This window comes from Eretmochelys imbricata, chromosome 2 (genome assembly GCF_965152235.1).
Source record: "Eretmochelys imbricata isolate rEreImb1 chromosome 2, rEreImb1.hap1, whole genome shotgun sequence".
Taxonomy (NCBI): domain Eukaryota; kingdom Metazoa; phylum Chordata; order Testudines; family Cheloniidae; genus Eretmochelys; species Eretmochelys imbricata.
Window position 1 is genome coordinate 68,270,449 of NC_135573.1, and position 21,815 is coordinate 68,292,263.

Here is a 21,815-nt window from a genome sequence, read left to right on the forward strand (position 1 = left end):
TTTTGAGTTATACAGACTTCTTCCTCAGGTCTGGGAAAGGTACTTAGAGAGTCATAGCTAAATTAGAAGAGAACATGGTCATGCTAAACTAAGGGACCATTCAAGGTGAAGTGGCCCATTAACATCCTTGTAGTCAGTTGACAAAAAGGGGGCTAGTGGATTACAGATTGTTATAAACCATAAATCCAGTGTCTTTATTAAGACCATGATTTTTAGCGTCAAGCAAAGTTATGAATTTAAATTCAATATTATGAAAAACAAAGAGTTTGAATCAAATGTCAGCGGAGTAGAATGAAGAATTCTTCAAATGAATGTTTGTTTTACAATGTACAATAGTAGGCTGTTACAGGGATGTTGCACAAGAACTACATTCTCTGTTAAAGTGTGGTCTACACTATAACAAAATTTCAGAACCTCTGGTCTAATTTATGTCTCTGATAAACCTCTTGGAATAGGAACTGATGGGGAAAAAAAGTTCTGTACCATCCCAGGTGGGTGGTTGGTGCTCAATCTGTAATAATAATAATGAAGGAGCTGTCACAACATAAGGTTTAGGAAGGATATTTGCTTTGAGGTGATATGATCTCAATGTGTGCTTCTGAGAGACGATAACTTGCATCATAATTTGAAAGAAAAATAATTTTCTGAAAAATTACAACTTCTTAAAACTATTTTAAATATTAAAGGCATCAGAAAGCAAACATTCAATTAGGCAAGGTCATCCTTTCTTCTTGCCCCCTCTCCTAATATTTGCAAGAGTTTCATAATACAGATGAGACTCTTAAATTGCATAATCTGTGTATGTTTTATATAGGACTTTTGCTGCATTTTTAGAATCTGCTTGCAAGATTTTGTTACCAAAATAATATCTATATCTGGATTTTTTTTTGTCTAACTCACTAGTATTCTAACTTCTTAGGCACTGAAAAAAAACTGCTGAACAGGACTCCTGAAACTGATAATTCCAATATCTGTGGAATTATTTTTTCTTGTTCTAAGTACTAATCTGTCAGTGTTGTTTTGGTGTTCATCGTGATGATAATGGAAACATGTGATTTAGGTTCAAAGAACCCTCAGAAAATGGAGCCTCACCTGGTACATAAGTAGCTGTAGTTTCTCCTGACAAACACGTGACTCCTTTTGAGTTTCTAGTCATGATAAATTAACAGTTTCATTTTGATTTAATGGGATGGTAAAGTGGCCTGTAACCACATGATATAGATGCAGAATGACTCTATTCAAAGATGATGCAAGATTTAAAAGAAAAAACTAAGGCTGAACTATTGTCCATAGTCTTACCACTTCTTTTCCTTATTTCTTAGCCCATCATCCCTTTGTTTACTCAGAATATTCGGGAAGGCTATAGAACACTTGGAAAAACATGTAAGATTTACTTCATATGCATCTTTTCAAATTCGTTCGTAGAGGTTTTTTTATTTATATTTTCAAAATCAACTGTTTCTGGGAAGTACTCAGTTTGTGAATTTCTTTCTAATCTTGCATGCATCCAGCGAAGTGGGTATTCACCCACGAAAGCTTATGCTCCAATACGTCTGTTAGTCTATAAAGTGCCACAGGACTCTTTGCCGCTTTCTAATCTTTTGTTCTCTTTTAACTCTGGTAACTTTCTTGTGATGTAAACTCTTCTGGATTATCTAATCTTAATATGTATTTATTGGAGTAGGTATTAATTGTGCTTTACATGGTGACACATCTTAAACTGGTAATTGGTATGCATGAGGTAATGGAAGAGTAGATTATTATTTTCAAGATTATGGGCCCTGAATATTGCTTGACCTTCATGTTGCCTTTAACCAAATCACTTAAGATTTGTTAGTTACAATCCAGACACCATTTTGATTCAGGTTTCAGAGTAGCAGCCGTGTTAGTCTGTATCCACAAAAAGAAAAGGAGTACTTGTGGCACCTTAGAGACTAACAAATTTATTTGAGCATAAGCTTTCGTGAGCTACAGCTCACTTCATTGGATGCATTCAGGGACTCTGCTAGCTTCTAAGCTTATCTACTATGTCTCAAAATGTAATCTCCCCCCTTTTTTTTATAATTCACAGGGTTTATTAGGTGGTTGGATGAACGTTTTCGATTGCCATTCGTTCCTCAATATGGAGGGTTCCCAGTCAAACTTCGCACATATATTGGAGATCCCATTCCCTATGATCCAAATATAACAGCTACAGAACTAGTTGAGAAGGTAAGTTGGCTCTTCTCTTTGAAACTTCAAGAAACCTACAGTCTTAGTTTAAATGATGTTAGTTACGTGTGAAATATTTAACATCAAATTCCATGACTACTGGTTTCTTACAGTACATTGGCCATCTTAAATAGTGTACTGTTATTCAATAACATATCTCTGTCTGAAATATCATTTTCTCCAGTCCAGACAACATTATTTTGCACTGTTAGATTCCTCCACAGATTCGTGCATTGTTCTGTCTCATTACTATCCTCCCTGGCCCTCTCCCTCGATACTTTACACCAGAGGTTTCTGGACTGTGTTCTGTGGATCACTTGTTAGTCTGTGAAGAGTTGGATGATCACAAGGTCCTGGCTGTGATAAAATACATTATTTAAATGGAAGTAAATAAATAACTTTTACAAATGTGCATGCAAGGCTCTAGTGCCCTAACGCATAATTAATATTACAACAAACCCCCAGCAGCATTAAAACAATCATTCAGAGAGAAAATCTGCCTTCCACCACCCACAAAAGAGCTTTCCACACATTCATAGTTCTAGACAGTATATTTCAGCCAGCCCTCTCCAAAAACCCCATCTAACAGATGTCTGGCAGTATGCCTAGGTCACCAAATCTGTGCTATTTTTGACTGATGGAGAACAAGTTCTAGAGTCTTAGAGCCCTCACAAAGAGCATCCTGTTATCCACAACTCTCTGCCTTATGGTGAAGGGGATTCAGCTTGTGTGCCTCTGGAGAGAGGCAATCCCTCAGCTAGGTAGGTCACAGGCTATTTAAGGCTTCCTAAGTCATAACCGAAACCTTAAACTCGACCTGGAGTTAGATAGCACTATTACACAGCCAGTGCAGATCCCAGAGCATTTATGTCATGAGTTCCCAGAAAAATGCTTCACTGAGACAGCTGCTGTGTTCTGCCCCAGTGTTACTCTCTAAATGCCTTAAATGCATAACTCTATTTAGAGCACATTGCTATAGTTTAATATTAAGGTAACAAATGTGTAAATGATGGTGGAGAGGTCTGCAAAGGACAAGTTTCTAGCCAGACAAAAAAGGTAAAAAGTTGACTGGATTACTGCTGGGTTCACCTGAGACCTGAACACTTTTTACAAAGGTTTCAGAGTAGCAGCTGTGTTAGTCTGTATCCGCAAAAAGAAAAGGAGGACTTATGGCACCTTAGAGACTAACACATTTATTTGAGCATAAGCTTTCGTGTAGCTACAGCTCACTTCATCGGATGCATTCAGTGGAAAATACAGTGGGGAGATTTATATACACAGAACATGAAACAATGGGTGTTACCATACACACTGTAACGAGAGTGATCAGGTAAGGTGAGCTATTACCAGCAGGAGAGCGGGGGGTGGGGAGGAACCTTTTGTAGTGATAATCAAGGTGGGCCATTTCCGCAGTTGACAAGAATGTCTGAGGAACAGTGGGGGGGGGAATAAACATGAGGAAATAGATTTACTTTGTGTAATGACCCATCCACTCCCAGTCTTTATTCATGCCTAAGTTAATTGTATCCAGTTTGCAAATTAATTCCAATTCAGCTATAATTCTTGACATCTGATTTGTGTCCATTTATTCTTTTACGTAGAGACTGTCCAGTTGACCAATGTACATGGCAGAGGGGCATTGCTGGCACATGATGGCATATATCACATTGGTAGATGTGCAGGTGAATGAGCCTCTGATAGTGTGGCTGATGTGATTAGGCCCTATGATGGTGTCCCCTGAATAGATATGTGGACACAGTTGGCAACGGGCTTTGTTGCAAGGATAGGTCGCCACGTAAAAGAATAAATGGACACAAATCAGATGTCAAGAATTATAACATTCAAAAACCAGTCGGAGAACACTTCAATCTCTTTGGTCACTCGATTACCAAAAGTGGCAATTCTATAACAAAAAAACTTCAAAAACAGACTCCAACGAGAGACTGCTGAATTGGAATTAATTTGCAAACTGGATACAATTAACTTAGGCTTGAATAAAGACTGGGAGTGGATGGGTCATTACACAAAGTAAATTATTTCCTCATGTTTATTCCCTCTCCCCACTGTTCCTCGGACGTTCTTGTCAACTGCGGAAATGGCACACCTTGATTATCACTACAAAAGGTTCCTCCCCACCTCGCCGCTCTCCTGCTGGTAATAGCTCACCTTACCTGATCACTCTTGTTACAGTGTGTATGGTAACACCCATTGTTTCATGTTCTCTGTGTATATAAATCTCCCCACTGTATTTTCCACTGAATGCATCCAATGAAGTGAGCTGTAGCTCACGAAAGCTTATGCTCAAATAAATTTGTTAATCTCTAACGTGCCACAAGTCCTCCTTTACTTTTTACAGAGTGATCCCTCTACATTTGACCTATTAGTCCTCATCCTCAAAGGAAGCCTGCACAATACTTTCAAAAGACAAGGCTGGGAGCTTCAGTTCATAACTTTGCTAGACACTAAAAATCATGGATTGATTAGAAAGATTGTTGTAATGAGCCATAAATCCAATCTATAACACACTAATAACTCCCCACCCTCAGCTGTTTTCCCCCCTCATCCTTCCTTTCCTCCCTATGACTAGAGGGCTGTTAATGGACCACTTCACCTTGAATGGTCCCTTGAAATATGTGTTTACTACTTTTGTTAAATGATCTGTTCCACCCTGTTTTTAGCTGTGACACTCTGATTAAGTTTCCCAGACTGGAAGAAGAGCTCTGTATAAGTGTGATAGCTTGTCTCTCACAAAAAGAAGTTGGGTCAATAAAAGATGATATGTCACCGATCTCGTCTCTCTGGGTTACTGCTGTCATATGATGTCCAACAGCAGCTGAGTTTATAGAATCACTCCTAAATTGTGAAGACTGCTAACTCAGGGCAAATACACTCCCTCAAAGAGGCTGAAATACCTCCCTGAAGTTACTTTTTGCATGTAAGTAATCAGGTTAGTTGCCACAGGAATAGTATTTGGATCATCGCAGAAGGGGAAGGTGGTCCATAAAACAAATTCTCTATTAAGATGTCACTTACCTTATGAATAACTTTGGGGACCCTAGTCTTTTACCATATTTATGGTGGAAAAGTTGTTGTGTGGCACAGAGGATCTTGATTTTAGGTATCTTGAATATGTTTCCTTTTATTTTGATCTAAGTGAAAATATCTGTCTTAGGTTCTGTGGTGGAACAGCTTCCCACCCCAGTCAGGAAGGGGTTAACGAGGGCTTATGCGCACAATCAGGTCCAATCCAGCGTACCTGTGAGATCTGCTGCACCTGGAGAACGGCAGCTCCTTAAAAAGAAGGAGCCTGTAATAGAAGTCTTTAAATCATGATTTGATGACTTCAGTAACTCAGAGTTTGTGGGTCTATTACAGGAGTGGGTGGGTGAGGTTCTGTGGCCTGCAGTGTGCAGGCGGCCAGACTAGATGATCATAATGGTCCCCTCTGACCTTAATCTCTGTGAATCTATGAGCCAATCTCAGTGATAGGCAGCACTCAGAGGGACACAGAGCTAGATCACAGAGCTCCTTGACTCCACACAATACAGGGATTGTTGGCTAGGAAAGCTGGTGAAGATCCTCTGCCTATGGATAAGTAGGGGGACCTTCTTTACTTTGTTTTTGTACAGCCCAAGAAGCTTAGCCTGGGTCCAATATCCTGACAAGAGACTAGAGAACCCAGCCCTAGCTCAGGAGTTGTTGACCTGTTTGCTTCACAAGAAGAGGGAGGTCAACCCTGTCTGTTTTTGGGCTGTAAGACTGTTCAACTTTACCTTTTTCACTTGGACTACTGTTAACCCCAAAATGGGGGGCAGGGAACTGTCTCCCTGATACTTGTAGCCAGAGAAACACAGCACATCTTCAGACCAACTCTATAGTAACTCCTGCTGAAACAGAGCCACTGGGGACAAAGGAAGCACCTTAAGCTCCCCTCCTATGACAAATAGGAGAACATGGGCAGTTGCTCTCTGATACAACAATAAATTAGAATGAACTGGTAAAACCCCACAAGCGTGAGTGACACTTAACCCAAGTAGTATGGATCCAGAACAATGGTGCAAGTGACTGCTGAAGAGCAGCAACAGTGGGCAACCCAGCAAGAGCAGTTTCAGCAAATTAATTTGCAACAGTTGGCCACACAGCAACAGCTACAGGGGGTCAACAGCAACAGCTATTGCATGAAATGGCAACACAGCAGAAAGAATTACAACAGAACCTTGACCAAGAGTTGCTGATGAATCTACAGCCTCTTGGGATATCTAGTGGTCTGGTAGCAGGAGCTGTGAGCCTAGGGCCTCTGCCCACACCTGTATCTGTAAAACTGGCTAAAACAGGGCCTGACAGCCACTCTGAAGCCTTCCTGACTACTTTTGAACAGGTGGCAGTAGCCTCAGTGGTTTCTGATGTTGGCCCCTTACCAGCCTGGCCCAGTCCAGGCAGTCTACTGAGGGCTTGACCCTGTGTCTGCAATGAATTACAAACTGTTTAAAGCAGCCATCCTGAATTATCTGCCACCACTTCTAGATGGAAACATATCTCCAGGGAGCCTGACCATGGGTGATGACCCAAAGACACAAGGAATATTGGTGATTACAGCCATGGCAGCAGATGAGAACCCAGCTGGCTAAGTTAATATTGACAAAGCAGATCATACAAATACTTCCTCCTGGAGACCCACGTGGATTCTGAGGCACAGCCCAAGGTGGTGGTGCAGCTGATGGAGAACTTTATGGCTGATGAAGAGCCCCCAGAGACAGGAGAAGGGAGACAACTTGTGGCTAAAAAGCTGACCCATACCTGAACCTCTGCCACTCAAGGATGAATACCCTAGTTACCAGGCGCTCAACTGTCAGGACAACCACCCTAACTCTGGGCAAGCCATAGTAACCAGGCAGGAAGAGCCTGGATAAAACCTCACCAGGTCTTTAGAACCTTGGCCCCATCACCAGACTAAGCTAACACAGACGTGGATGCCAGACCCCTACAACAGCCAGGACCAACATTGTGTGAGAGAAGAGGCTCAGACCACAATATGGTGACCTGCTACTTATGTGGGTAACTGAGGCACGTCATAGAATCACAGAATATCAGGGTTGGAAGGGACCTCAGGAGGTCATCTGGTCCAACCCCCCTGCTCAAAGGAAACACCCCACTTATGAAATGCCAATATGCCTGGTGTGGACAGCAGAAAGCAGGGGCTTCCAAAATAACCATCCCCATGTGGATCTGGGGGATGAAAGTACAAAATCTGTTGGACTCTAGGTGCAGTCAGGCCTTGGTGCAAACGCCATTGGCCAGGACAGGAGGGACCCCCCCCAGGGAGACAGTCTTCCCCTAGTGCATCCACAGGGATGTAAAGGCCTACCCTAGCAGACAACTGAAGTTTACCATGGGACGACATATAGAGACTCTTCCATTCGTTCTATCCCCAAAGCTAGCCTATCCCATTATTATTGGTCAGGATTGGCAAGACTTCCAAGAAAATATCAGTGAGTTGGGAAAACCAGAGACTGTAGTCACTAACCAGATTCCAACACCTGGGGAAATCCTGGACTGATTTGAAGTAGCCGGATGAGGAGAACCTGATGAATCTCTTGAGGGGGATTTGAAGACTATAAGACATTCACCTGGGTTGCAAATGGGAAGAGTATCTAGGAGGCTGCCGTTAGCTGATTTAGAAGCTGTGACCTAGAATTTGTCCATGAACAAAGGCAGGACCCTGTGCTGAGTGGAGTCCACAACCACTCAACACAACAATTTGCTGTTGTAAATGAAGAGGTGGCAGAATCCCGATGCCTGAAACAGTCACTCCACTTTATACTCAGGGGAGAGAGCTATATCACATTGAATGCAACAAACCAACCAGTGAGGTAAGGACACAATTACAGATACCCTGGTTGTCCTATGGCTAAGACATGGTATCCCTTGTGCTGGCCACTTAGGCCAAGAAAATACCTTGTCCTGCATATCTGCCAGCCTTTACTAGCGTGGTATCCACCAGGAGGTCAGAGAATACTGTGGGCATGTCTAAACTTACCTCCGGAGCGATCGATCCAGTGGGGGTCGATTTATCACGTCTAGCGAAGACGCGATAAATTGACCACCAAGTGCTCTCCCGTCGACTCCTGTACTCCACCAGAGTGATAAGCATAGGCGGAGTTGACGGGGGAGCGTCAGCAGTCGACCTACCACAGTGAAGACACGGCAGTAAGTAGCTCTCAGTACGTCAACTTCAACTATGCCATTTCCGTAGCTGAAAAGTTGCGTAACTTAGACCAACTTAGCTTGCCGCCGCCACCCTCACCCCCCCCAGTGTAGACCAGGCCATGTGTCTCTTGTCAGCATACCAATTAACCAACACAAAAGTTGTCTCAAAGGCCCTTCCCTCCAATTGAGACTCCCTTCCAGAGGATTGAGCTAGATATTGTGGGACCTGTGGAGAAAAGAGCTGCACGATAATATATTCTAGTAGTTGCAGACTATGCAACCTGATACCTAGAGTCTATTCCACTGAGCTCCACAAAGGCAACACCAGTTGCTCCACAGCTCCTGGAACTTTTCTTAGGTGGGGATCCTGTGGGACATTTTGTTCAGGCAGTACACTTGTAGCTACTCGCTACAGTAAAAGGCAGACTGTGCCCACGCTTGCACTGACAGAGCCTTTCCCTGCTGCTGGAGCCTTTCATATTGCTAAAAATAGCAGTGTAAACGTGGGAGGCACTGCTTGGGCATGTAGAGAGCCCATGTATGTAGTCTGAGGGTTCTGGCATGTAGGACACTCTACTCTATCCACCCAAGCTGTGCCTCACTGTCTACACTGCTGTTTATCTCCATGCTAGCTGGGTGTGCAGTGTCTGAGTTATAGGCAATACTTTCCCCACTCCTGGGTACGAAGTCTGTGTATAACGAGAAAAAACTTTTAAGAACAGAAGGGAAAAATACCACAACAATTATTCAAAAGCATGCAAACCATAAGTAAACCCCTACCCTACAGTATTTTCATAGATTCATAGATATTTAGGTCAGAAGGGACCATTATGATCATCTAGTCTGACCTCCTGCACAACGCAGGCCACAGAATTTCACCCACCACTCCTACAAAAAAACCTCACACCTATATCTGTGCTATTGAAGTCCTCAAATTGTAGTTTAAAGACCTCAAGGAGCAGAGAATCCTCCAGCAAGTGACCCGTGCCCCATGCTACAGAGGAAGGCGAAAAACCTCCAGGGCCTCTTCCAATCTGCCCTGGAGGAAAATTCCTTCCCGACCCCAAATATGGCGATCAGCTAAACCCTGAGCATATGGGCAAGATTCATCAGCCAGATACTACAGAAAATTCTTTCCCAGGTAACTTGGATCTTACCCCATCTAAAACCCATCACAGGCCATTGGGCCTATTTACCATGAATATTTAATTACCAAAACCATGTTATCCCATCATACCATCTCCTCCATAAACTTATCGAGTTTAATCTTAAAGCAAGATAGATCTTTTGCCCCCACTACTTCCCTCGGAAGGCTATTCCAAAACTTCACTCCTCTGATGGTTAGAAACCTTCGTCTAATTTCTAATCTAAATTTCCTAGTGGCCAGTTTATATCCATTTGTTCTTGTGTCCACATTGGTACTGAGTTTAAATAATTCCTCTCCCTCTCTGGTATTTATCCCCCTGATATATTTATAGAGAGCAATCATATCTCCCCTCAGCCTTCTTTTAGTTAGGCTAAACAAGCCAAGCTCCCTGAGTCTCCTTTCATAAGACAAGTTTTCCATTCCTTGGATCATCCTAGTAGCCCTTCTCTGTACCTGTTCCAGTTTGAATTCATCCTTCTTAAACATGGGAGACCAGAACTGCACACAGTACTCCAGGTGAGGTCTCACCAGTGCCTTATATAACGGTACTAAAACCTCCTTATCCCTACTGGAAATACCTCTCCTGATGCATCCCAAGACGACATTAGCTTTTTTCACAGCCATATCACATTGGCAGCTCATAGTCATCCTATGATCAACCAATACTCCAAGGTCCTTTTCCTCCTCCATTACTTCTAGTTGATGCGTCCCTAGCTTATAACTAAAATTCTTGTTATTAATCCCTAAATGCATGACCTTACACTTCTCACTATTAAATTTCATCCTATTCCTATTACTCCAGTTTACAAGGTCATCCAGATCCTCCTGTAGGGTATCCCTGTCCTTCTCTAAATTAGCAATACCTCCCAGCTTTGTATCATCTGCAAACTTTATTAGCACACTCCCACTTTTTGTGCCCAGGTCAGTAATAAAAAGATTAAATAAGATTGGTCCCAAAACCGATCCCTGAGGAACTCCACTGGTAACCTCCCTCCAACTTGACAGTTCACCTTTCAGTAGGACCCGTTGTAGTCTCCCCTTTAACCAATTCCCTATCCACCTTTCAATATTCCTATTGATGCCCATCTTATCCAATTTAACTAATAATTCCCCATGTGGCACTGTATCAAACGCCTTACTAAAATCTAAGTAAATTAGATCCACTGCGTTTCCTTTATCTAAAAAATCTGTTACTTTCTCAAAGAAGGAGATCAGGTTGGTTTGGCACGATCTACCTTTTGTAAAACCATGTTGTATTTTGTCCCATTTACCATTGACTTCAATGTCCTTAACTACCTTCTCCTTCAAAATTTTTTCCAAGACCTTGCATACTACAGATGTCAAACTAACAGGCCTATAATTACTTGGATCACTTTTTTTCCCTTTCTTAAAAATAGGAACTATGTTAGCAATCCTCCAATCATACGGTACAACCCCTGAGTTTACAGATTCATTAAAAATTCTTGCTAATGGGCTTGCAATTTCTTGTGCCAATTCTTTTAATATTCTTGGATGAAGATTATCTGGGCCCCCCGATTTAGTCCCATTAAGCTGTTTGAGTTTCGCTTCTACCTCAGATATGGTGATGTCTACCTCCATATCCTCATTCCCATTTATCATGCTACCATTATCCCTAAGATCCTCTTTAGTCTTATTAAAGACTGAGGCAAAGTATTTGTTTAGATATTGGGCCATGCCTAGATTATCCTTGACCTCCACTCCATCCTCAGTTTTTAGCGGTCCCACTTCTTCTTTCTTTGTTTTCTTCCTATTTATATGACTATAGAACCTTTTACTATTGGTTTTAATTCCCTTTGCAAGGCCCAACTCTACTTGACTTTTAGCCTGTCTCACTTTATCCCTACATATTCTGACCTCAATAAGGTAGCTTGCCTTACTGATCCCTCCCTTCTTCCACTCCCTATATGCTTTCTGCTTTTTCTTAATTACCTCTCTAAGATGCTTGCTCATCCAGCTTGGTCTACAACTCCTGCCTATGAATTTTTTCCCCTTTCTTGGGATGCAGGCTTCCGATAGCTTCTGCAGCTTTAATTTAAAATAATCCCAGGCCTCCTCTACCTTTAAACCCATAAATTCTTCAGTCCAATCCACTTCCCTAACTAATTTCCTTAATTTTTGAAAGTCAGCCCTTTTGAAATCAAAAACCTTAGTTGCAGATTTATTTTTGTTAATCCTTCCATTCAGTTTGAACTGAATTAGCTCATGATCACTTGAGCCAAGATTATCCCCTACAACCATTTCCTCTATGAGGTCCTCATTACTCACCAAGACCAAATCTAAAATAGCATCCCCTCTAGTCGGTTCAGCAACTACTTGCTGAAGGAATCCATCAGCTATCGCATCTAGGAAAATCTGAGCCCTATTATTATTACTAGCACTCGTCCTCCAGTCTATATCTGGGAAGTTAAAGTCTCCCATGATCACACAGTTTCCTTTAGTATTTACTTTATTAAAAACATTAAAAAGGGCTCTATCCATATCCAAATTAGATCCCGGCGGTCTATAGCACACCCCAAGCACTATCCCAGAGGAAGCTCCAATAGTTTTCTTCCCCAATTTAATTTTTGCCCAGACAGACTCAGTCATATTCATTTCATCGCTTCTTATTTCTTTACATTCTATCTCATCATTGATATACAGTGCTACTCCACCACCTTTACCTTTATTTCGGTCTTTCCTAAACAGCACATACCCTTCAATACCTGTAGCCCAGTCATGACTACTATTCCACCAGGTCTCTGTTATACCTATAATATCTGGTTTCACTTCCTGCACCAGTAACTCTAGTTCCTCCATTTTATTACCTAGGCTCCTTGCATTAGTGTACAAACATCTTAATTTTTGCTGTTTAGCCTCACTCACATTCTGTACCCTATTAGGCACGGTTATTTTACTACCAGTATAACCTATTAGACTTGTATCTACACTGCCCTTCCTCCTACCTACAGCTGTATCCACTCTTACTTCATTTTCTTTCCACTCTATGCTTAATTCTGGCGTGGAGATTACCTGGACATCTCCCAACCATCTCCCCCAAATTCCTAGTTTAAAGCTCTCTTAATCAGTTGTGCCAGCCTCCATCCTAGAAGTCTATTTCCTTCCCTACTCAGATGAAGTCCATCCCGAGAGAACTGTCCTCTATCCATGAATGCCTCCCAATGGCCATACATCCCAAAGCCCTCCTTATAGCACCACTGCCTAAGCCATCTATTGATAGTCATAATCTTGTCACACCTTTGTTGCCCTTCTCTAGGAACAGGCAGAATCCCACTAAAGATCACCTGAGCCTCAATTTCCTTAAGCGTCCTCCCCAGCCTAGTATCTTGGACAGTAGTCCTTTGCCTCAGTTTTGGTGTGAAATTCCAACTGACAAATGTCCCTTTTACACATCACTCCCCTTTCCCTCTGCTGCACCCTACTCACTGGTTGTCTGAGGTCAACCAAGTCCCAGAATTCAGGGGTGCGTTCCTGTGGGTTCACCTCCCTCCTCTGGGAGCAGAGTTGGGGGTCAAGCAATGCCTCTGCTTCTGCTTACCTTACCACTGTCACTTCCACCTTTGCTGCTGTTCACCGCTGTCTCACAGCTGCTGCTTGTCGCTCACTGCCACTAGCTGCAATGCCATGTTCTGAGATTTTACCACATAGCCCAGTTCTTCCTGATTTTAGATCTTAGTGATTTCACTGGGTAGTGAGGAACTCTGCTGCTGCATCCTCTGGTGTTCACTGCAATCTGTCCCTATGTCATGTCTAAGATTTACCCTCCTAGAAGTGCACATCATTGATTTCAGCTCTAGTGATCACTGAGGAGGAACAAGGACTCTAAGGCTATGTCTACGCATCAAACTTTGATTTACATATTATGTTGGTGTAAAGCCACCACAGTTAATTTATCGCTTGTGCATACACACTTGGCTGCTTGTGGCAGCACTTTGTGTACTCACCAGGGGGTTCTTGTGTCAATGCAAACTGTGGTGCACAGTGGGTAGGTATCTGAGTGTGCCACACCACCACCCTCTGGCACAATGCTTTTTGGGAATTTTGGAAATGCGTCGTGGGGCATACATGAGTGTGATCAGGATCCCAAGGGGGCCATGCTGTGATTGCTCAATCAGGGCAAACTTCAAAGAATGGGGCAGACGATCCGCAAAACTGGTGGTTACTCTACTACTTAGATTTACCAAACCAGCAACAAAACAGCGTCTACAATACCTTACTGGTTACCCAGAAGCCAAAACACAGTTCCCTTAAAGCAACCCAGCCTTGAGCTCTCACACAGACAGCCAAGTCAAGTATGATGAGGATTACTGAAAATCTTGATCATCATACTAAAAGCTCTACCACTCCCAAAGGATCAGGCACATTACCCCCTAGGTCAATGAATATTTCAGATCTTACCCAAATATACACTTACAGCCAATTCTTATTAACTAAACTAAAATGTATTTAGAAAGAAAAGAGAGTATTGGTTTAAAGATCATTATACATACAGACATGAATAGAGTTCTTAGGTCAGTTTCACAGTAGAGATAGAGAGCTTGAGAGTTGCAAAGAGTCCTTTTCAGAATCTGTTTATCAGGTTAATAGTCCAATGTCCATATTCAATATCAGGGTGATGCAGAATAGCACTGGAGACCACAGTTTTGTGACCCAAACTTCCACTGATGAAGCTTAAGCAGATTTGAGACTGGCTAGCTTTCAGTGGAGTCTCTAAATTATCCTCGCTCACTGGATAACTGGACGCCCCACTCTCTTGCCACATGTCACTCCTCCTCCGTGCTGTTAATGGCAGGGGTCTGTTTATTGCGTGCATTGGAGATATCCACAGTGGTTTGCAGGGTGCTGGTAGGGTCCCCTCCAAGAATGGCATGTGGCTCATTGTAAAAGCAGCAGGTCTGTAGCTCAGCACCAAATTGACTGTTGGCCTCCCCAGCCTTGTGGCATGCCTGCTGCAATTGCTTCACTTTCATGTGGCACCTTCACGTGGCTGCTGGTCCGCGTTGTACCCCTTCACCTGCATCCACTGTGCAATCTACTCTAATATGCCCATGTTTCTATGGCTGGTTCATAGCTGTTCCTGCACAGTCTTTTCTCCTCAAGGCCAGGAGATCCAATATCTCCTGTCTATTCCAGGCAGGAGCACGTCTAGAGCATGTAGCTGGTATGTTTGGTTGGGCAGTTGCACAGAATGAGGAAGACCTGTTAGGTGTGCTTACCAAGTTGGACAATCAGGAAAAGGCATTTCAAAAATATGCAGGGGTTTAAAGTTGAGGGGGAGGGGAGGGCAGGACTATGCCTTCCAGTCTCTATGAGCCCCTGGGCAGTGGAATTCACAATTGTGACCAGAGTGGTCACTGTTGGGCATTATGGGATAGCTCCAGGAGGACAGTTAAGTTCAACATAGCTCACGCACACTTTACACTTGCACTGTGTCAACCACGGTTCACCATAACAGGGTGCTTATACTCAAATTTGTATCCCACTGATGTAGATACATGAACAAATAGGTTGACACAAAGCAACTTACATCAACCTAACTTTGTAGTGTAAACCAGGCCTAAAGTGAGTCTGCTCTGCTCTGTTTTTAAACATGGAGGGCATGAGGGGCGGTGAAGGCCAAATGGTATCTAAGGCTCTTTAAACAGAGTCCTCACCATCAGACAAAAACACCTAACCCCCTTCCAACTTGCACTTGGATTTGACATCACTATCTCCTGCTTAGTGAGTGAGGTTCAGGTTAGGATAACCCCCTCAATTAGGGGATACTAAGTACAGTTCTGCTGCCCTTTGGACATACAATAAGAATAATATTTCATTAGCCCATGCATTAAAGACTAAACTGAACTTTAATCCAAAACAGCCAAAACTGATCACTTTGGCAAAGCAAATCTGTCTTCTATGACTTAGGCAAAGTGTGTCTGTGCAAATCCGATCATCTCCTGAGGTTATCTCCCTCAGTTAATCAATGCCAGGGGAATGCTCATTCAGACCCTGGCTTACATTTGCATCAGAGTGCCTTTCCTTGAGGCAGTTTCTTGAATCTTTTTATGCTCTTATTTTCTGTGGGGGCTAAAGGGACTGTATTATTATTAATTCTTTCCTCCTGCTTTTTATCCTCTTCTATTTTGTGGTATATTTAGATTCCACAGTGACAAGTACAGCATAAAATGTCTTGAATGGCAGAAGACTGCTGAGGAGCCGCACAAAGTAGTTTCTAAACTCAAAAATGACTTCAAATGCAGTCCTGACTCCCAGAAGGAAGAAAATACCTTTTCTGCTCCGAGGTTCCAGACTGAGCCACTAACTTGGATGTAAAAAGGAGTACTTGTGGCACCTTAGAGACTAACAAATTTATTTGATCATAAGCTTTCGTGAGCTACAGGTCACTTCATCAGATGAATGCATCTGATGAAGTGACCTGTAGCTCACAAAAGCTTATGCTCAAATAAATTTGTTAGTCTCTAAGGTGCCATAAGTACTCCTTTTCTTTTTGCCGATACAGACTAACACGGTTGCTACTCTGAAACCTGTCACTGGGTGTGGGAATATCGGAGTGGGAATTCCTCCACCAACATAAACTTAATTTCAGTCACTTAAAAGTTCAGAATTATTTGCTTTCCCTTAGATTCAGATCACTAATATCCTGTCTCCTCTTCCTCTTCCTCTTCCCCTTCACCACCACCAAGGAGAAGGACCTCCTGAATGTACAATGGGAAAAGCCAGGGAGAGGAAAGAAACAGAATTACATTAGAATCTCCCCTCTCTCTGCAGTACCTGCCCTTCCTCAAAACACATTAACTTTCCAAAGTCCCTCAGGTCTGAGCCCCCAGAGCCCCCTTGACATGCTGAGAAATCTGACTCAGGTGACCCAAGTATGGCTTTTGGCTCCATTACACAAAAGAGTCATTGCTCCACTACAGTGGGAGACATGTAGCCAAAAAGAATATGTTCATCCATTCATAGAATCATAGAATATCAGGGTTGGAAGGGACCTCAGGAGGTCATCTAGTCCAACCCCCTGCTCAAAAGCAGGACCAATCCCGAAGTAAATCATCCCAGCCAGGGCTTTGTCAAGCCTGACCTTAAAAACTTCTAAGGAAGGAGATTCTACCACCTCCCTAGGTAACGCATTCCAGTGTTTCACCACCCTCCTAGTGAAAAAGTTTTTCCTAATATCCAACCTAAACCTCCCCCACTGCAACTTGAGACCATTACTCCTTGTCCTGTCCTCTTCTACCACTGAGAATAGTCTAGAACCATCCTCTTTGGAACCACCTCTCAGGTAGTTGAAAGCAGCTATCAAATCCCCCCTCATTCTTCTCTTCTGAAGACTAAACATCCCCAGTTCCCTCAGCCTCTCCTCATAAGTCATGTGTTCCAGTCCCCTAATCATTTTTGTTGCCCTCCGCTGGACTCTTTCCAATTTATCCACATCCTTCTTGTAGCGTGGGGCCCAAAACTGGACACAGTACTCCAGATGAGGCCTCACCAATGTCGAATAGAGGGGGACGATCACGTCCCTTGATCTGCTCGCTATGCCCCTACTTATACATCCCAAAATGCCATTGGCCTTCTTGGCAACAAGGGCACACTGCTGACTCATATCCAGCTTCTCGTCCACTGTCGCCCCTAGGTCCTTTTCCGCAGAACTGCTGCCTAGCCATTCGGTCCCTAGTCTGTAGCTGTGCATTGGGTTCTTCCGTTCTAAGTGCAGGACCCAGCACTTATCCTTATTGAACCTCATCAGATTTCTTTTGGCCCAATCCTCCAATTTGTCTAGGTCCCTCTGTATCCTATCCCTGCCCTCCAGCGTATCTACCACTCCTCCCGGTTTAGTATCATCCGCAAATTTGCTGAGAGTGCAATCCACACCATCCTCCAGATCATTTATGAAGATATTGAACAAAACCGGCCCCAGGACCGACCCCTGGGGCATTCCACTTGACACCGTCTGCCAACTAGACATGGAGCCATTGATCACTACCCGTTGAGCCCGACAATCTAGCCAACTTTCTACCCACCTTATAGTGCATTCATCCAGCCCATACTTCTTTAACTTGCTGACAAGAATACTGTGGGAGACCGTGTCAAAAGCTTTGCTAAAGTCAAGAAACAATACATCCACTTCTTTCCCTTCATCCACAGAACCAGTAATCTCATCATAGAAGGCGATTAGATTAGTCAGGCATGACCTTCCCTTGGTGAATCCATGCTGACTGTTCCTGATCACTTTCCTCTCATGTAAGTGCTTCAGGATTGATTCTTTGAGGACCTGCTCCATGATTTTTCTGGGGAGTGAGGTGAGGCTGACTGGCCTGTAGTTCCCAGGATCCTCCTTCTTCCCTTTTTTAAAGATTGGCACTACATTAGCCTTTTTCCAGTCATCCGGGACTTCCCCCGTTCGCCACGAGTTTTCAAAGATAATAGCCAATGGCTCTGCAATCACAGCCGCCAATTCCTTTAGCACTCTCGGATGCAACTCGTCCGGCCCCATGGACTTGTGCACGTCCAGCTTTTCTAAATAGTCCCTAACCACCTCTTTCTCCACAGAGGGCTGGCCATCTCTTCCCCATGTTGTGATGCCCAGTGCAGCAGTCTGGGAGCTGACCTTGTTAGTGAAGACAGAGGCAAAAAAAGCATTGAGTACATTAGCTTTTTCCACATCCTCTGTCACTAGGTTGCCTCCCTCATTCATTAAGGGGCCCACACTTTCCTTGGCTTTCTTCTTCTTGCTAACATACCTGAAGAAACCCTTCTTGTTACTCTTAACATCTCTCGCTAGCTGCAGCTCCAGATGCGATTTGGCCCTCCTGATTTCATTCCTACATGACCAAGCAATATTTTTATACTCTTTCCCGGACATATGTCCAACCTTCCACTTCTTGTAAGCTTCTTTTTTATGTTTAAGATCCGCTAGGATTTCACTGTTAAGCCAAGCTGGTCGCCTGCCATATTTACTATTCTTTCGACACATCGGGATGGTTTGTCCCTGTAACCTCAACAGGGATTCCTTGAAATACAGCCAGCTCTCCTGGACTCCTTTCCCCTTCATGTTAGTCCCCCAGGGGATCCTGGCCATCCGTTCCCTGAGGGAGTCAAAGTCTGCTTTCCTGAAGTCCAGGGTCTGTATCCTGCTGCTTACCTTTCTTCCCTGTGTCAGGATCCTGAACTCAACCAACTCATGGTCACTGCCTCCGAGATTTCCATCCATTTTTGCTTCCCCTACTAATTCTTCCCGGTTTGTGAGCAGCAGGCCAATAAAAGCTCCCCCCGTAGTTGGCTCCTCTAGCACTTGCACCAGGAAATTGTCCCCTACACTTTCCAAAAACTTCCTGGATTGTCTATGCACCGCTGTATTGCTCTCCCAGCAGATATCAGGAAAATTAAAGTCACCCATGAGAACCAGGGCGTGCGATCTAGTAGCTTCCGCGAGCTGCCGGAAGAAAGCCTCATCCACCTCATCCCCCTGGTCCGGTGTTCTATAGCAGACTCCCACCACTACATCACTCTTGTTGCTCACCGCTTCTAAACTTAATCCATTCATCCACAGGAAGACACTTCCAAAAAGAAGGAGAAAGGAAACACAACTTACCCTAATCCAAGGAGAGGAATTAATTAAAGAGGACTGAAAATTAACAGTAATGTGAAAAAACACATTGTGCTTTTATAAATTTCCAAAGAACAAATCCAACCTTGTTTTATCATCTAAGAGAGATGCAGAGGCCAAAGAGAACATCCACAAAGGAAAGGGTGACGACTTTTCAAAGGAACAAGTGGATAGGGTAGAAGCCTTGCTCAGGCAAAATGACAAAACAGCCCCTGGACTTTAGGAGGTTTCCATTTTCTCCTCCTATATTTGCTGGTAAAGGATCATTCACCAGCTTCAAAGGCTGTAAGGACACAAAACTGAACCAGCAAGATTTCAGTAGTCTCCTCTTTGAGGACAATGGGATTGCACAGGAGTAAATGAAGGTAACTTGATCTGCAGAATATTTTAGTACTGAGGATGCCTGAGAAAGAAACACAGCTTGACTCCAAACCCAGAAGTTCACAGGTGTGGCTGTTAGTGACACTTCATTTGTGAGGCGAGAGAACTTAATCTGGGATAAACGGTACTCCTGTGAATTTAAATTGCTAATGAATAGCTGACAGTGCTATTTGATGAACATCACTTTCAATACATAAAAGCCTGCAAGCTCCTACAGTTTGGAGAGGAATATTTTAAAGGTGCACTGCAAGCAAATGCAACTGTTTGTGTCCTCCATTGGTTCTTCCTGATGTAGGATGTGAATATGTAGGATGTAGCATATTTTTTTCATGACATATTTATCTCTGGCATGTTTGGGGTGGTTGTTTTTTTAAAAAAAATAGAAATGACGAGTGGCTATAGTCTTTCCTTTCCTGGCTTTGCTAGCAGCCCTGACTAGTGATCTTTTAAAAGGATGTATTCTAAGTTGCATCTCTCCACACACAATCCCTTTCTCTCTAAGAAATAGAATCCACACTTTGCTTCATTTATGGTGGAGAGGGACAGAGAGAGTAAACAATAAATAGTGTTAAAAAAAAACTGGCTTTGCAGGTCATGTCTAAATACCAAAACTCAGAGGCAGTTTCTCTTGTTTTTTTAAAATGGAAATTAAATCCAAGAAAATACATGACAACAACATTAATTTAAATACATAAATTCTAGGGAAAGGTTAATGTTTCCATAGTAACCCGGGGAGATCTTCAAAAATATAAAAGGGAATTAGATGCCCAACTCCCATTGACTGCTCTTTGTGCCTTTTGAAAATCTGTCCCTGGACCCATATTGTACACATTATAGTTCAAGTCCTACCTCTCAGCCTCCTAAATACATAAAAGAGCCCTATGTGAAACAAGGAACCAGACTCCACAGTCCCTTTTTGCCTCACATACATACAAAACATAGTTACACCTCTGAAATTGATAAATATAAGTCAGATCCTTAGTTGCTATAAACTGGCTGAGGTTTGGGCCCTGTTGGAGCGCTGTGGATGTTAATGTTAGTATGAGAAACATTTTTAATTTCCTGACTCCAATGCATTTATATGTATTAGCCAAGATTTTCAAAATTATGTGCCTAAATTTAGGCTTATTATTCCATCTTTAGGCATCTACAAAAATAGTCTGATTTTTCCCCCCAAGAGTTTGAGCACCAAAGAGTTCCCACTGACCTTTTTAACTAAATTAAAGTTGACCTGGTTTATAAACAAATTCTTTAGCGTTGGTGAGGTGTAGAGGAAAGCGTCTTGGCTGATTACCATATTTTAGCTGGAGCAAAATTACCAGTATATAGTGGATGAGATTTAATAGACCTGAAGAAACATGATTTATTGGGAAGAGTACATTCGAATGCTGAAGGAATTGCCCTTTTACATCCTAAACCTCCCTTTTTATTTAGTCATGTCATGAATATTTTATGACTAGTAAACATTTAAAATAGAGTTTGAAAAGTTTATAGCTGGTTTTGAAGGGAAACTGCCTCTTTAACCTTGTGGCAAAGGATTTTACGCTGAATAGGTTTTCCTCAGTGCTGGCTTAGTTTAGAGATTATTACAATTGGGGCTTTAGTGCATAGCTAGATATAATTGTTTAGTGTGCTTAGTTATCACAGGAAAATACACTAGCATCTGGAAATGAGACTCTGCCTTAGCAAGGGTTTGAAGGGATCTTGTGAGGAATTTCCCTTTTCTGCTCCCTCTGTCCGCACCCTTACCGCTTTCCACAGAGTTTTAGACTTTTTGTATATATTTTGAAATATTGGGAAAACTTGAAGAAAACGATGACTCGTCATTCCTGTAATATAAAACGTTTCCCCCTCTTTCTTTCCTTCTTTCTTTCAGACAAAGATTGCCATCGAAGCGCTAAGAGACAGACACCAAAAGCTACCAGGAAATATATTAAGGGCTCTATTGGAACGATTTGATAAACATCAGAAAGATGACTAGTGTGTTTACATATGTGTTTAAAATGTACATACCTTGTTGAAAAAGTATTAAAAGCTATGTTACTGTACTTTAAACTTTTTTTTAAAATTACAGTTTCTCCCAACAAGGGCTGTCTCTCTTATGTCTCCGATCAGCAAGTAGAAATGGGCCAAAACTCAAGTTCTTAAAAGATAAAATTGGCTTACAAAGGATTTTGAAAAATTTAGGCTTGTGCTCCTTTTACTAGTTTATGGTACATGAAGATGGCCTTAATTTTCCACCCC

General features: G+C 42.6%; 1 protein-coding gene across 1 annotated transcript in view; it reads left to right on the forward strand.

Annotated features, from left to right (window-relative positions):
• Positions 1 to 21,552, forward strand: part of LOC144260385 (DGAT1/2-independent enzyme synthesizing storage lipids-like) — a 62,633-nt gene extending 41,081 nt beyond the window's left edge. The window contains exons 4-6 of the mRNA XM_077808998.1: positions 1,323 to 1,383; positions 2,072 to 2,211; positions 21,448 to 21,552. Coding sequence (XP_077665124.1) covers positions 1,323 to 1,383; positions 2,072 to 2,211; positions 21,448 to 21,552 — 306 coding nt within the window. The remainder of the gene's footprint in view (positions 1 to 1,322; positions 1,384 to 2,071; positions 2,212 to 21,447) is intronic.
• The last annotated feature ends 263 nt before the right edge of the window (positions 21,553 to 21,815 follow it).